The sequence below is a fragment of the Notamacropus eugenii genome, chromosome 5 (genome assembly GCF_028372415.1).
Source record: "Notamacropus eugenii isolate mMacEug1 chromosome 5, mMacEug1.pri_v2, whole genome shotgun sequence".
Taxonomy (NCBI): Eukaryota; Metazoa; Chordata; class Mammalia; order Diprotodontia; family Macropodidae; genus Notamacropus; species Notamacropus eugenii.
In genome coordinates this window covers 63,110,105-63,126,954 of record NC_092876.1, presented here as the reverse complement: position 1 = coordinate 63,126,954, position 16,850 = coordinate 63,110,105, and the positions used below count along the sequence as shown (strand labels likewise).

The 16,850-nt window shown below is 45.0% G+C and overlaps 1 protein-coding gene across 2 annotated transcripts in view; it reads right to left on the bottom strand.

Moving 5' to 3' along the window:
* EPHB2 (EPH receptor B2) overlaps positions 1 to 16,850 on the bottom strand; it is a 267,407-nt gene that overhangs the window by 183,865 nt on the left and 66,692 nt on the right. For both annotated transcript variants that reach the window (XM_072609234.1, XM_072609235.1), the window contains exon 2: positions 5,368 to 5,432. In XM_072609234.1, coding sequence (XP_072465335.1) covers positions 5,368 to 5,432 — 65 coding nt within the window. The remainder of the gene's footprint in view (positions 1 to 5,367; positions 5,433 to 16,850) is intronic.

Sequence of the window (16,850 nt, the reverse complement as noted above, 5' to 3'; positions counted from 1 at the left end):
ACATATGCCTCCTTTCCTTCTTTGCAGAAGTGGTGGACTAGGGTTATCAGGCATTATTAATGTTTCCAGTGGCTTCCCTAAGCTGCTTTTGGGGGGGGGGGGGCTGGTTCTTTTTTATTCTTTGTTACAAGGGATAGCTTCCTTCTTAGGAATGGAGAAATAAAGGTGATGTGTAAATGAAAAATAAAAAAAATGTTAAATTAATAAATAATTAAATTATTATTGATTGATCAAATAAATAATAAAAGTTGAATAAATAGTTTCCGTGCACCAAGGGAGACAGAATGCTTGGAGGGAGGAGAGGTAGGCTCTACAGCATCTCCTTAACATTTTGACTACTGCTAGGAGACCTTCCACCTCTGTTATTACAGTGACAACCCAATCCCTGCCCTCAGGGAGTTCCAAGTCTGACCGAAAATCATAGGGACATAGGGTCATAAATTTGGAGTTTCAAAGGGTTCTTAGAGGCCATTGGGTCCAATGTCCTCATTTTAAAGATTAGGAAACTGAGGTACACAGTGATTAAGTGAGTTGCCCAGAGTCACACAGCTAGTAAGTGGCCAAGGGAGGATTTGAACCTAGGGTTTCTTGACTCCAAGTACAGTGTTCTGACCACTAGAGCATAGTCTGGCAGGAGAAGTCTCAGGAAGCACCCAAGGAGAAGGGAGAAGCACCCCTGCATCTGTCTGGGGAGGCTGCTTTAGGAGACTCACTACATTAGGCACCAGTTGGTCAAGGCCTCTTCTAAAATTCCTGTCCTGTCTGAGGTCACTGACAGTCCTATATCTAGACTCCTGTGAGTAGAATAGGAAGGGGGCCTCAGCAGTCCTGTAGATACCCCCTGCACTCCCAGCCTCATGTGTGAAGACTCTCAGACGACATTTCTGGCAGTCCGTTGGGTAAGTCTTCCCATCTGCCCAGCCCAGTACCTCTAAGCTGCTTTCCTGGATTGCTGGCTGCATATGTATCTATCTTCATCAAGGGTGGGAGGACATCAATGCATCTAATCACCTATTCCGTATTCTACATGTGCTGGGCCCTCAGAAATGACTGTATTGCACATTCCCTTTTATTGACACACTGGGAATTGGATGTAACATGCAAACATATGCCCAGAAATGTGCAGAGGAGAGCTGTACTTTAGGGCCCACAGTGCTGACATTTTGGTGAAAAGGCCCAAGGTCTCATTCATGGGGGATCAGGATCCCCGGCTGGGCTTTGGCAACCTCCTGGCAGAAGGGCCAATGGGGACAAAGCCGGCTCTTCAGGACTTGACCTGTAGCTTTGGGGGCCATGAGTAACACAGGCAATAGAAGTCTCAGGTTACAAAATTTAGTGGTTCAAGGGACTGAGGAAAGAAATGATCAAGATTTGGTCTCTGTGCCTATCCCCTAAGCTCTGGCTCCTACCTTTTAACCTTTAATTTTTCCAAAATAAATGAGCCATAGTCACGAGAAGAACACTGGATTTTGAAAAAGGAGATCTGGACTCAAATGACCCCATCATCTAGTAGCTATGTGACCTTGGACAAGACACTGTCTCTGTGGGCATCGTTTTCCTTATCTATAAAAGGAGAAGGTTGGACTAAATATTTTTTAAGTTCCCTTTCAGCTCTAAATCTGTGATCCTGTGACTCTCCCTACTTCCAACATTCCTGAAAACTCTAAAATATTAATATAATGCCCCCGGCTCTAACTCTCTGCCTTGTCTCTTATTCTTAGGCCTTAACCTTTCTTTAGTTTCTAGTATATTTTCCATTTGCCTAAGACCTAGCATTCCATTCCTGAAACCCAGCCCCAAAGCAAAAAACAGAATAATATACCGAAAATTATGCTGGATTTGGACCAGAGTTTGAATCTCAACTTGGCTGTTCACTAGTGGTAGACACTTGGCCAACTCAATTGACCTCTCTGGGGCTTAGTTGGCTCACCTATAAAATAACAGGATTAGACTAGATGATCTCCAAGGAGCCCTTCCAGCTGTGACATTCAGCATTCTAAGGTCCCTCCCTCCTCTCATATCCAGTGCCCTCAGACCCCTTCCAGTTCTAACTCTTCTAAAGTCCCTTCTCATTCTGACATCCTATGCTCTAAGATATATGATATTTTATGTTCTAAGGCCCCTCCTAGCTCTTATATTTTGTGTTCTAAGGGCTGTCTCAGTTCTGATATCCCATATTCTAAGGCCTTTCTAAGCTCTGACATTCTCTATTCTAAGTGTCCCCCTAGTCCACAATCCTGGGAACCCCAGGCCTTAAGCAGCATTTCGATCTGGGAGAAAGGGACTGTGATCAGGATGGTATCTCCCCCCATCTCCTTCACCCAGTCCATCCTATTGGACTGGTCTCTATAACCCTTCCATTCCCTAGGGTCTCCTGGTACCAGCCCTGTCCCCAGAGAGGAAGCAGTTCCTCTCTTTAGTAGTCTCAGAAAGGACTCCTGAAGCCCACCTGGTTCAATTCTTACAACTTTTGGGAGCAAAGAATCCTTCAGGTCAAACACCAGCTGACCTGGTCCAGGTTGAGAATCCATGATTTGGAGTCAGAAGACTTGAATCTGAATCACAGATTCATCATTTATTGTGTAACAGCCAGGTCACTTCATCTCTGAATCTGTCTCCATATCTGTAAAATGGGGATAACAACACCTGTACTATCTAACTCACAGGGTTGTTACCAGAACGGTTTGTAAATGTAAAAGTGCTATGTAAGGATGACTGTTGCCCCGTGACATCACAAATAGGAATCCAGCCTCCAATCCAGGAAGATCCAGCTTCCAGGCTCACCTCTGACACACGTTGGGTGTGTGACCCTGGGCAGCTAGCTTAATTTCTCAGTGCAACAAGTAACTCTCTATGACTTTAATTTGCAGAACAGGGGCCAACCCGTATGGATAAAGGGAATTTTCTCACTGGGAAATTGCTATCAATGAAATCTCAGCTCCAGGCCCTCTGCCGATCCCTACACAAGAATGAGTTGCTGTTATCATCATTACTCCGTTTCTTTATGTGCCCTCAGTTTCTCCAAGGACGGAAGAGAGAATAATAATAACCTCTCTTATCTGTAGAGTACGTTATGGCAAAAAGACTTTCCAATATATTATTTGCTCCATAATTTTATCAGTGACTTGGGTAGAGGCAAAGATGGCAAGTTTTTCACATTTGTGAATGCTGCCAAGGTGGGAGGGAGAGACAGCTAGATACATGGGGTTCTGGATCTGGGGCCCACTCATTCCCCCAAGGAGGCTCAGTGGATAGATTTTAGGGGGTCTAGAGGGTGAACCAGGATGGGGCAAAATGACATCTTTATTTCAATATAATTGTTTTCTTTTATGAGCTTACATGTTTTATGTTGAGCATTTCCAAACCTCCACAGGCTTTCCCAGACACTGACTAAGGAGGGCTCCACCCCACAACAAAGGTCAAGAACCCCTGCTTTATACAAAAGGTAGCCTAGCTAGTTAGTATGGGTTAGGGCTTAGGGAGTGCTCAAAGATAGATGGGGTGTGTTGGGGCCTAGGAGGAGGCTGAGGGGCTGGTGTTGGGAAGGACAGGTGAGCCTGAGGAAGCTCAGGGATCGGCAACAGCAGATCCCACGGGCTTCCCAGCCAAGCTCCTCCCCATCCCTCGCCCCTCCAGAGTCCCCCTTTCCTTATTGCTCCACCATGTGACAAAGTCACCCCCTTGTTACAGCTGCTGTTCTTCAGAACTTAATTAGAGCACTTAATTAGAGCACGCTGCCTTTCTCCCCTCTCTCTAATTAACATGCCAAGGACTCACAGACTAAACACCCCAAATAATGCATTCAGGCTGCCTGCAGCCAGACCTGCCCTCATTACTAGGCCGGAGGTGGGATGGGGGCCGAGTGAGGGGGCTTGGGGTGGGAGTGAGGGGAGATGGCAGGCCCTGCTTTGTATCAGAAAAATGAAGGACAAAAAGAGAGGAAGGAAAAGAGCCCAGCCCCAGGGGACCCTCCCTCTTCCACTGTCTTGGAGGCAACAGCTGATTCCCAGTAGCCACAAAGGCCATTGGGTCTGATGGGTGTGGTGGGGTTTCAGAAACTAGAAGATAGCATGGAGCAGGGAGGAAGGAACGGAGTCTATAAGGCTCCTCCAAGGGAGGCAGCTCAGGGCTGTAGGTCAGTGTGATAGAGGAAAGAGAGAGGAGAGTTCTCAAGTGAGAGGACCATGGTCCAGTCCCTGTAAATGACAAACTGTGTGACTGGACAAATCATTTCACCGCTCTGGGCCTTGCACTAGAGACCTCACAGGTTTGTAAGGAAAGGACTTGGTAAACTCTAAAGTGATTTAGAAAACATTAGGTTTTATGTTCCAGACAAAATGACAAAAAATCCAACTAACTCACAACACTTATACTCTCACTCAACTCTCCCTCCATTGACTTACCAATGGACTCTCCAAGATTAGGTCTACAAAGCCCAAAGTCAGGTTGGGGTGATGGGCTGGCAAAAGTCCTGAACCTGGACTTCCTTGCTGTATGACCCTAAACAAGTCACATGTTCTCAAGGAGTCTTGTTCCTTGTCTGTAAAGTGAGGTGGTAGAACTAGACCTTTTTAGGTCCCTTTCATCTCTACCACTCTGTACTCTAAGAGCCCTCTCAGCTCTAACTTTCCATGTTCTAAAGTCCTTCCCCTCACAGTTCCAAGATCTTCTCTAGTTCTAACATTCTCTGTTGTAAGGGTCCTCCCAGCTCTGTTCTAAGAGCCCTCTCAGCTCTGACATTCTGTGTTCTAAGGACCTTCCCTTCTGACATTCTCTGTTTTAAGATTCCTTCCAGTTTTGACATTCTAGGTTCTAAGTTCACTTCTAGCTCAGATATTCTATCTTCTAAGGAACCTTTGATGTCTGAACTTCCATGTTCCAAGAGCCTGTCTAGAGTTCCTTCTAGTTCTAACATTCAGTGTTCTAAGATCCTCCTCAGTTCCAAGCTGAAAGGCTTAAAAGATGGGCCAAGTATGGGGCCTTGACAGGACTTCCTAGCCTGAGAATTCTGGGAAGGCAGGGACTGTGCTGGGGTCCAGGGAATGAGAGAGGAAGGTGTCTGAATTTGTATTAATGTGATAAATATTTTCTATTTATCTGAATACATTTTGTTAATCCCCCTCCCCTCCTAAGTAGAATATAAGCTTCCAGAGGGAACAGACTTTAGCTTTTACTGTTGTATCTCCCGGAGAGGGCACAGGACAGGGACTTAATAAAAGTGTACTCACTGACTGATTGAAGGGTGCCCAGCATGGCCCTTGAAGGGGGTGGGGGAAGGAAGCAGTGTGTCTTGCACCCACATGAACAGTCCAGGCCTTCTAAAGCCTCCACAGCTAGCCTTCCAGGCAGGTGGGAAAATCAACTTACCCCGGATGATGGATGCACAATCCAGCCAAGCTCTGCCGTGGCTGTAGTTGAATCCATCAGCGTTTCTGCAAGGAGAACACAGAGTCAGGGGAAGAGGAGATGTAATGAGGTCTAAGGCAGCCTGGACTCTTGACAACAAACCTCAACCTTCTGAACCTCCCCTAAATCTCTTCAGCTTAGGGGATTCATAAAACAGTATGGCACAGCCAAAAGAACCCAAGACCAGAACCAGGAGGAAGGCTTCGAAGGTGATCCCAGTCACATGGAGGGCAGCCTTGAGAGCCTTCAAATCAGTGACCAACCATGACCTCAGGGGACCATTCTTGGTTGAGAGGTGATAGACTAGATCTGAGGCTTTCAACCTTTTTTGGGGGAGCCAAGGACCCCTTCGGTAGTCTGATGGAGCCTACGGTGCTGTTCTCAAAATCATGTTTTTAAGTGCATAAAATATAGTTCCTAAGGTTACAAAGAAAGCTAATTATATCGAAATACAGTCTTCCAAAAAATCATTTTTTAAGTTCACGGACCTCCCTTCCCTCCCCCCAGGCTAAAAACCCACCGTAGAAAATGAGACATGCATTGCTTGACTAGCTTATCTGCCACAAGTGGAGGCCTCTATGGGAGGGTGGAAAAGAGTTGGTGGGTGGTCAGAAAGATGCAAAAGGAAATGAAAGAGAAAGGAGCATCGATCCAATATTTTAAAAATACCCAGAAGAAAACAAGAGTTCAAAAGGGTTGACTTAAACAGGGCAATTTTATTCATTTAATTAAGACAAGATTGTTTTTTTTTTAGAAAAAGTTTTTAAAAGACAAGCTATTTCTAACAAATTCTCAGTTTCATAGGCAATTCTGTTTCAGTTTTCTTTATATAGAAATGCTGTTTTTTGTTCATGTCTATTAAATTCATAATTTTAAAATAAAATTGAGCACTGGCTCTGGAGTCAGAGGGGGAAGGGAAAGGGAAGAGCATGTATATTTATTAAATGCCTACTATGTATCAGGCCCTGTGCTAAGCATTTTACAAATATTATCTTGTATGATCCTTACAACAACAACTCTGGGAGGTAGGTCCTATGATTATCCCTATTTTATGGTTGGGGAAACTGAGGTAGACAAAAGTTAAGGGACTTGCCTAGGGTCTGAGGCTAGATTCAAAACTCAAGTCTTCCTACTCCAGACCCAGAATTCTATATACTAGGCCACCAAACTGCATCAGAGGAGCTGTGTTCAAATCCATCTCTGATGCCTCCTACCTATATGACTTCAGGCAAGTCAGTTAATCTCTTTGGGTCTCTGGTTTTGCATCTGTAAAATGAAGGGGTTAGCAGGATTCCAGAAGACTTACGATGAACCACACTGCCCACTTCCTGACAGACAGGGATTGGTTTCAGAAAGTAGGATGAAGCTCACATTTTTAATATGGTCAATGTGAGAATCTGTTTTGTTTGACTATGCATATTTGTTATGAGTTTTTCTTTTTTTTCGACTTGGGGAAGGAGGATCAAAGGGAAAAAAGGGGTCATTAAAGTATCTTTTTTAATGCACAGAAGTAAGGCCGGAAGGAGACACAGACAAGGTGGACAGTTTTGAAAGTTGCATGTTGAATTTATAATACACTTTAAAGTAAATGGAAGTTGTTAATAAAAGAGATTTAGCATTCCATGTACAAACCTTTTACCTGTTCTGCTTTGTATATGGAAATTAATGCTCATTTCACTTGGTGTTTATTACACTCAGAATAAAAAAAAACCCTTTCTGAAAAACCAAATGAAGAGGCTTGAAATGTGGCTACAGGACCCTCTAGAATCCAAAGCTAAGAAAAGTCAATAAAGGAAGAAGGAAGGGCCAGTGATGAAGGAAAAAAAGAGGGGAGCCAGTAAAAACTGAAGGGAGAGAGGGAAGATTGAACTGGAGGTAAAAGCATTCCAAAAAAGAAACCTAACTGGTCTGAGGCTAAACCACTAAGTCCCCCAGCCTCTGCCGCTCTCCCGACTTCTTGCCTTCTTGGGCCCCTGACCTCCCTCCAGGTTTCTCCCTTTCCTGAGACCTGCCCTCTCTGCCTTCTCCTCCAGGAAGGCTTCCCTGATCTCTCAAGCATCCCCCCATCTTCCAGACAAGAAGTTGTCTCAGAGAATTGCATGTTTAGCTTAGCACAGGAAAGGGGCCATCTAGGCTAGCCATGGCTGAAGAGAGTTAGAGCATCCCCCCAAAAGTGGTCATGCTATGTGATGGGTACGTTGCTTCCTTTCTGTATGGTACCTCTGGAGAATGTTCTGCTAGAAAGTGTTTCCTTCTACTAAGCCAAAATCATCACTGCAACCTCCAGACACTGCCCCTGCTTCTGTCCTTGGGACCTACGCAGAGTGATCTTAGTGCCTCTTGCACTTAACATTTCTTCCCAGAATGGAATCTCCCATTTTGTCCATGTTTCTCCTGTCACGTCCGCCTTAAATTAAAGCTGTTAGTGATTCAGAGTTTGATGAGGCCAGTTTTGGTCACCTTTGTCTCCCCATCTTCCCCAGCAAAGAGAGAACGCAAACTAAATGTTGAATAAATGCAGTATGGTAGAGCAAATGGGGTGCGTGGGAGTCTCGGGTCTTTTTTTTTGTTTGTTTTTTGGCACTACCAGGGACAGCCACCCTTTCTGTCTCAATTCCCTGCCTCCCAGATCAGTGGGTGAAAGCCAAATGCCTGAGGATGAGACTCAGGCCTGGGTCAAGGTTTCCACCAGCTCCTTCAACTGTGAGTGAGTGAGTGTGTGTATGTGTGTGCGTGCGTGCGTGCGTGCGTGCGTGTGTGTGTGTGTGTGTAGGGGGAGGATTAGAGCTTTTACTTCTTTAATTGGCTCATCCAGTGCTGGCACCTCCTCCATCCTTTTCATTCATTCTCACAGGGATCTAAAGATCTGTGTGTTGGTATTCAGTTGTTATTTCAGGCGTGTCCAACTCTTTATGACCCCATTTGGGGTTTTCTTGACAAAAATATTGAAGTAATTTGTCATTTACTTCTCCAATCCATTTTACAGATGAGGAAACTGAGGCAAACACAGTGATGTGACTTGCCCAGAGTTACATAGCTAGTAAGTGTCTGAGGCCAAATTTGAACTCAGGTCTTCCTGACTCAAGGCCAGGTCCTCTATTCACTGTACCACCTAGCTGCAATTCTACTAGTGGTCTCCCTTTATATTGACAGCAACCCATTAAGAGATACAACTTGGACTCAACCATTGTACCAATTATGCATCCATTTAACCATTCAGTCATCTAGCCTGCCTCTCTCCATCTTATCCAAAGGGACAACAAGAATGAGAGGCTGTCTACATGAATATGGGCCCCTTCCCATATAGACCTTGCCCCTTTCATTAGCCCCACACTCTCCATATTTTCCTTGGTCTCTGCCATTCCACGGGGTTGCCCTTCCCCTTCCACTGGTCTTTTGCATCTATTGCACTGATTCACTAGCTTTCTCTCCATCAGCCATGCCTCCTTGTTGGGGTCGGAGGCATGCCTTTCTTTCTTTTAATGGCTTGCCATCTTCCATGGAAAAAGAGAGAGCGACCTGACCTACATTTAGTTAGGTCTGACTCTGAAACAAGGTTACATATTGTTCAGCATTTTCATGGTTTGAGGTTGATTCTCCAGAGCTGATCATCTCTTTCAGGTCTAGGCTAAAAGTTGGAATTTCCTGGGAAGTTCTGATCTAGCAAGGAGGTTATCTCCAGAGTTGAACCTAGTGATTTTTGTGCCCAGGGCAAGCAGCAGGAAATGTGCTCAGTTAAGAAGTGGGGAATAACAGAGCAAGTCTGAGCAAGTGAGGGTAGTGGAAGAGCTTCCCAGAGTCCACCATCTATGTGGGGCTTCGTATTTTAAATAATTATTTGTTAACTAGGGGTCAAGTTCTGTTATTTCTCTGCTGTGGAGCTTTGCAGATGTTATCATTGGCTTCTAAATTCAGTGACCTAATTACAACTCTGACCTTCTTCAACCTTCCCTGTCTTGTCTCCTCCCTTCTCCTACCAGTAAAAAAATGTCAAGGTGCTAAAGGTCTCTGGAATCAATCAATCAATATTTATTAATCACCTACTATGTAGCAGGCACTGAATTAAGGCCATGAAGAAAGAGAGCCAGCATGACATACCCCTCCAAGTATGTCACTTTGAGCTCCACTAGATATTGGCGAATGGATGGGGGGAGGGGTAGATATCCCATCACCCCCCAGGGAGCTCAAAGCTTAGCTGAAAAGAGGTTTGGCATCCACTCCGGCTCCTTCACAGCATTCCCTTTGAGCCCTGGGCTCCCTTACCCAAGTCCAGGGCCAAGGGCAGTTTTCCATCACTGACAAGTTGGAAGATTGGACGGACGTTCCATTCTGCTGGTGTGGAGTTGGAGAAAAGAGTTCCTTTTCACACTCCCCGGTGCTACAGATTTGTCCTCCTCCAGAGAACAAGAGCTGAACTTTTAACCTGCGCTCGCTCACTCGCTCGCTCGCTCACTCACTCGCTCGCTTCTCTCTCTCTCTCTCTCTCTCTCTCTCTCTCTCTCTCTCTCTCTCTCTCCCTCTTCCTCTCCCCCTTTCCCCTCTCACCACTCTCCACCAGAGCAGATGCTCCCTAAACACTACTCATCCCCTTTACCTCCTCCCATCCCTACTTTCTGCCTGAATCCAGACAATGGCTACTAGGAGCCAGGAGGGGAGGGTGATAACAGGAAGCAGTGCGCACAGGCAAGGGGCCATGGGAACACCTACGCTCCACTCCCTGCAGGGGCTCAGGCCAGTGGGGCAAGAAGAAGACCTGAGGGAGAAGTGAGAGTCACAAAGAGTCAGAGACCATCAGGGGCATGAGAGTCCTTAGGGTCCCTGGGCTCTCTAGCAAGGGGGACCCACTGCCTTCAACCCATTCCATGTCTGGAGACTTCTAAGAAATGAGTTCTTAACCTGGGGTCTATGAATCTTGTGTATACATACACACACACACACACACACACATGCACACACACACACACATATATACATATATACAGAGAGAGAAGGAAGGAGAAAGAGAGAAAGAAGGAAAGAGGGAGAGAGAGAGAAGGGGAGGAGAGGGAGAGAGGGAGGAAGGGGGAGAGAGAGACAGACAGAGACAGAGAGAGAAAGAATGCAGTATCACTGGCTTCCTTTACAATCTTGTACATTTTATTTTATGCATTTCTTCTGAGAAAGGACCCCCTAGGCTTCACCAGTCTGCCCAACGGGTGCAGGGCACATATACAAAAACCTTCCACTAAGGGTTAGGTTAGGCAGATTTCTATTACATCTTATTGGAGTCTGCTTGTCTTTCTGCACTTTCCTTCATCAATGTAGGACTGTGGACCTGGGATTTCACTGATATAGAGAACTCCCAGGTGAGGAAAATCCCTCCAGCAAAGCAGGTTAATACCTTCTCCACAACTTAGTCTTAGAGACTTGTCTAGAGCCTGGAGTCTAGAACTCATATCCAAGGTCACACAGGCAGTATGTTCCAAAGGCAAGACTTGATCCCAGGTCTTCCTAGCTGGCTCTCAATCTATTATGCCATGTGGCCTTTCATTATCAATGTGATTTGAAACAAAGCTAACTGGAACAGAGCTCAGAGCAGATCCCTGAGGCACTCCACTAGAGACCTCCATCCATGTTGATAGCAACCCATTAAGAGATCCAACTTGGGCTCAGTTACTGAACCAATTATGGATCCATTTAACCATTCACACACCTAGCCTGCCTCTCTCCATCTTGTCCAAAAGGACAACAAGAACAAGAGACTATCTATATGAATACAGACAACTTCCTTCCTCTGGACCTCAGTTTTCCCCATCTGTTAAATGGAAGCCCTGGGCTAAGATAATCTCCAAGGTCCCTTCCAGCTCTACATCCTATGGACCAATGACTTAGGATCTCAACACCAGGGAGTCTGTGACCATCACCTACCATTCTTAAATAAACTCCAGCTGTCTGGGAGTTCAGGAGAATGACATCCCTTTCCCATAATCCTCTTTTCCATCCTGTCTCAGATTCCTCAGATTGATTCCAACATCTGTCATTCAGAGGCAGCCCAGACCTGAAAGTTAGCAGGTCTATGTTCAGATCCCAGCTTGGCCACGAATCCAGCATGTGAACCAGAACTAGGCAAAACATCCCTCTTGGACTCAGCCTCCTTCTAGGTCAAATGGGATCTCTCAACTGCATCAAAAAACTGTAGACTGAAAAGACCTCGGAGATGATGAAAACCATTTTATAGATCAAGAAACTGAGGCCCACATAGATGAAAGGGGTGACATGTCAGAAGTAAAAATGAGGGTGAGACCCATGTCCTCTTAATTCCAGAGCACAGGATCTGGGTTCAAATCCTGCATCTAACTAAAGATATATAGAAAACTAGACATGACTAGTAGATAACCAGAAATAACTAGGCAACTAGAAATTACTAGAAAATAACTAGAAATATCTAGAAAGCTAGATGTGTATAGGTGACTCGAGGTATCTAGAAAACTAGAATGTCACCCTCCACACCCAGAGAAAGAATTATGAGGTCTGAACGCAGAGCAAAGAGGACTATTTTAGTTTCTGTTTTGTTTTTTTCTCATGGTTTCTCCCAGTTGTAATTCTTCTATGCAACATGACTAACATGAAAATGTATTTAATAGGAATGTATGCATAGAACCCATATCAGATTCCATGCCATCTCAGGGAGGGAGGGAGAGAAAATTTAAAATTTATGGAAGTAAATGTTGAAAACTAAAAGTAAATAAATAAATTTGAAAAAAAAAAAAAAGGAAACTAGAGTGTCAATTAAAGGACTGACTTGCAGTCCTGGGCTCATTGGTTAAATAAGGGGTTGGACTAGCAGGACTTGAAACTGGGTCTTCGTGATTCCAAGGGGACCTTAAACCTCACTGCCTTTTGTGGGGATGTGTAGATTTGGGTACGCCCAGAGACAAAAATGGCTATGGCTACGGCTTTGGGTGTATTTTGCGCAAAGCTTAAGCTTAAAGTCAGACTTGGGTTCAAATCCCAGCTCACACACTTATTACACGCCTTCCCCTGGGCAAGTTAATGCGCCTCACTAGGCCTCTACAAAATGAAGATAATAATGCTTTTCTCCCCAGGCCAGTAAGGAAAGTAGTTAATGTGGTGCTAGAGAAACATGAGTTGCGTTCTTTTTGTACGTGTGTATTTATATCTGTTCAGTATTATCTCTTTCGGGACCTATCTGGGTGTCTGGGTGTGGATGTCAAAGTGTTTCTAAGGGAGTGGACCTGCAGGGTCATTATGAGGCCAGCCAGGTTCTGGGTTGGCCAAGAACTCCTACACACACCCTGAATGCATGTCTCTTCACCGGCCTAAGTGGGCTTAATGATTACTGTTCTCTTACTGTCTCATGGCTAGCAAACTCTCTCTCCTTCCCTCCTCTCCAAATTCCTGAGAATCAGTCAAGAGGCTGCCTAGGTGAAACCTTCCCACCCAAAGCTACTGCTCCTTGCCTCTCATCCCCATTGTCCTCTGCCCTACTCTTCCACTCTACCTTCTAGAACCTCTAATACATTATCTCCATCTTCCAGATGAGGAAGCTAAGGCTCAGAGAGAAAAAGACTTGCCCAAGGTCGCAGGAATGGTAAGTAATAGAACTAGGGCACTGTGGATAGAGTGCCAGGAGTGGAGTCAGGAAGCCCTGAATTCAAATCTGTCCTCAGACACTTACTAGCTGTGTGACCCTGGTCAAGGCGCTTCTCCCTGTTTCCCTCAGTTTCCTTGCCTATAAAATGAGCTGGAGAAGGCAATGGCAAACCACTCCAGTATCTTGCCAAGAAAACTCCAACTGGAGTCAGACGCAACTGAAATGACTGACCAACAGAACAAATGGAATGAATAGATGGATGAATGAGCCAGTGAACAGAGACGTGGGAGACATCCACATAGACAGGGTTGGCATGGAGGACTGAGCTTTACCCCAGTGATGTACAAATCTTTTTTTTTTGTTCACACATCCTATTAGAAAAAAAAATTGAGCACTGCCCCTCCAAAGTCTTAGCTTACTGAAGATTCAGTACCCTAGAACTGCACTTTGGGAAGACTTTTGGGAAAAACCTATACGAACATTTATTCAAATATTCCTAAGTTAGATGCATTTGCTGTTGTACCAAACACTTATATACATTATAAAACTTAAACAACAGTAGAAATTTAAAAATGTATGAAATAATGGTTGATATCTGAATCAACAGAGAGACACTGGAGTTTATGAAATATGGGAGTGCCATGGTCAGAACCCTTGCTGCCACATGAAGACCTAGGGTGGCTGAGTGTAGATATTCTAGGCAGGGGGAAGGATTTTCCCAATGACACCTGGGCAGTTGGCTGAGGGGGAAAGGTAGTTAGATTATAACTATCTTGGGGTGCCCTCAATGGTAAGAAAGAGAGAGACTTGTAGAGTCCCAGGTAGTGGGAGAAGGTAGAACTGGGGAGTATGATTATGGTTAGACAAGCCCCATTATTGACTACAGTGGGGTGGGTGGGTGGGACGTGACCACTCTTCCTAGGCTACAAATCACATACTCCCACTTTGGAGACCACTGCCTTCCAAGATATAGTTAGGAGGGAAGGGTTGGGAGAAGGAAGACCAACATTTGGGTCCTAGCTCTGTTCCTTATTACCATCTAGGCCTCAGTTTATTCATCTGTGTAATGAAGCAATTGAATTAGATGGCCTTTCAGTCCCCTCCCACTTCTAAATCTATGATCTTGTGCGTGGCATTGTGGAAAGAGGACATGAGTTCAAATCCTCCACCTTATACTCATTGCCTACATGACCTTGGGCAAGTCATCTAACCTCTTGGGTCTCAGTTTCTTCATCTGTCAATAAAGAGCTGCTCTAGTTGGCCTCTGTACTCCCTTCTAGGTCTCAATCTATGATTCTATGATCAAGAAAAAGCAGCATGAGACACAGGAGGAGAACCCAGAAAGTGGAATGCTTTAGAAATCTAGGAAAGGAAGAAGGGGCAGTCACCAGTGGCCAGTATCGCAGAGAGCTCAGGTGGGCAGGCAGAGAGGGAGGGCAGTGAGCGGAAGGGCTGAGAGCTGAGAGGAGGGAGGACAGATGCTCTACTGGGCTCTGGACAGTCTGTCCATCCCTGCACTGCCTACGGCAGCCCTGGGGAGGTGGCCCCGCATGTGCCCTTCTCCTCTTGGTCGGCTTCCCTGCAGAGATGCTTCCCACAGCCCAGGATGTAAATAAACCCACAGCTGCTCACAGCTACCAGACAGCAGGCTGGATACCTTCCCAACAGCAACCGCTCCTCTCCCCATAGGCTGCTTAGGGAGAAGCACTTGACCTTCCCACTCCAACATGCTTTCTGTGGGCTACTTGCTGCTGCTTGTCCCTGGGAACCTGTGAGGTGGCTGCTCAGGGCAGAGCTGGGTTCGAGTCTGGGATGGCCCAGGCTTGTCTGTGGGATGAGAACTGTGGAATGCTAGTCCCGTGATCTCTGGGCATGGAATCACTCAAATAGAGTGAAGCATCACTGATCTAGAGATGATAGAGGGCTTAAGCCATGCTCAAAGGAAAATCCCTTCCCTACCTACCCCAAGTGGTCACCACCCCTCTGCCAGGGGACCATCATAATCCTTTGAGGCAGGTTCATCTTCCTCTGGGCAGCTCTCATCATTAGGAAGTCTTTCCTTACACTGAGCCCAGATCTGTCAGAAGGCATCCAGTGGAACCTCAACCCCCTTGACAGAGGAAGAAATGTTTAGGTGAACAGAACTCATTATGTTTCTTTCTGTTTGTCTCCCATAGGTTTCATTTTTAAAATTTTATTTTGTCTTTCCATGAACAAATATTTATTTTCTCTCTTTTATACACACACACACACACACACACACACACACACACACACACACACACACACACACACACACACACACACACTCCACTGCAAAAATAAACAAAGAAAAACAAACCGTCGAAACAAATATACACAGTCAAGCAGAGCATATTCCCGCATTTGGCCATGTTGAAAAACCTAGATCTCATTCGGTATTTTGAAACCCTCTTCCCTCTTTTGGGAGGTAGGTTCCATGGGAACCATGGGAATCATGGTTGGTCATGGAACTGATAAGAAGAATTCATTATATTTGTCCTCCCCCATCCCCCAATCCTCCCTCTTCTTAACTTCCCTATTTCTGCCCAGGACACCACCATTATTTCTCTTCAAATTCCCTTTCTCTCCCTCTCCACCCCCTGACCCATCCAACCAGTTAACATGGCTTGCTGACTGTTCCTCCCCAATATGGCACATATCTATCCCCTTTTTGTCCCTCTACATGTCTTCATCCCCTCTTGCCTGGACCAATGCCATAACCCTCTCATGGTCCTCCCTGCTTTGGGTCTCTCCCCTCTCCAGCCCGTCCTCGGAACTACCACCAAAACAATCCTCCTCAATCACAGATCTGACTGTGTCACTTCTTTGTTCTGACATTTCCAGTGGCCCCTCCTTGCCTCTAGAATAAAATAAAAACTTCTCTGCTATCTAAAATCTTTCACAATCTGGATTCAGCCTACTTATTCAAGCTTATTACACATCCCTTTTCTTGTTTTATGTTCCAGCCAAACTGGAATGCTTAATGTTTCTCATAATTGACATTCCATCTCCATCTCTATACTTTTGTCTAGGCAGTGCCAGGTGCTTGGGATGCTCTCCCTCCTTACCTCCTACCTTTTACCTTTACCTTTACCCTTATCTCTTACCTCATCATCACTCATTTTCTTCAAAATTCAACAGAATCACCACCATATTTTCTTGCCTTCCCAGATGCTGATATCCTGTGTTCTTTTTTTATTTTATTTTATTATTATTATTTTTTAATGTTTTACAATCACTGCCGTAAAATTAAGATTTTATCCCCCCCACACCTACTCTCCACTATCTCCCTCGCTCCCCACGACAGCATACACTTCTGTATAGGTTCTACATATACTTTCCTACTGAGTACATTTTCACTATAGTCATGCTATGTAGTCAAACTAAAATAAATGGAGGAAATCATATAACAAATCAAAACTTGATACACAAAAACACACACACACACACAAACATGATCTGCTACATTCTGAGAATGGCTTCTGTATTTCTTTCTCTGAGTGTGGAAGGCATTTTGCCTTAGAAAACCACCACTGGGATTTTTTTTTTAATAAGTTCTTGCATTATTACGAATTTCCAAGTCTACCAGGAAAAACTCTCGCACACTGTGGTCGTTGCTATGCACAAAGTTCTCCCGGTTCTGCTCCTTTCACTCAGTATCAGATCATATAAGTCTTTCCAGGCCTCCCTGAAGTCTTCTTGTTCATCATTTCTTATGGCGCAATAGTATTCCATTACATTCATATACCATAATTTATTCAGCCATTCCCCAATTGATGGGCATCCCCTTGTTTTGGCAACTACAAAGAGTGCTGTTATAAATATTTTT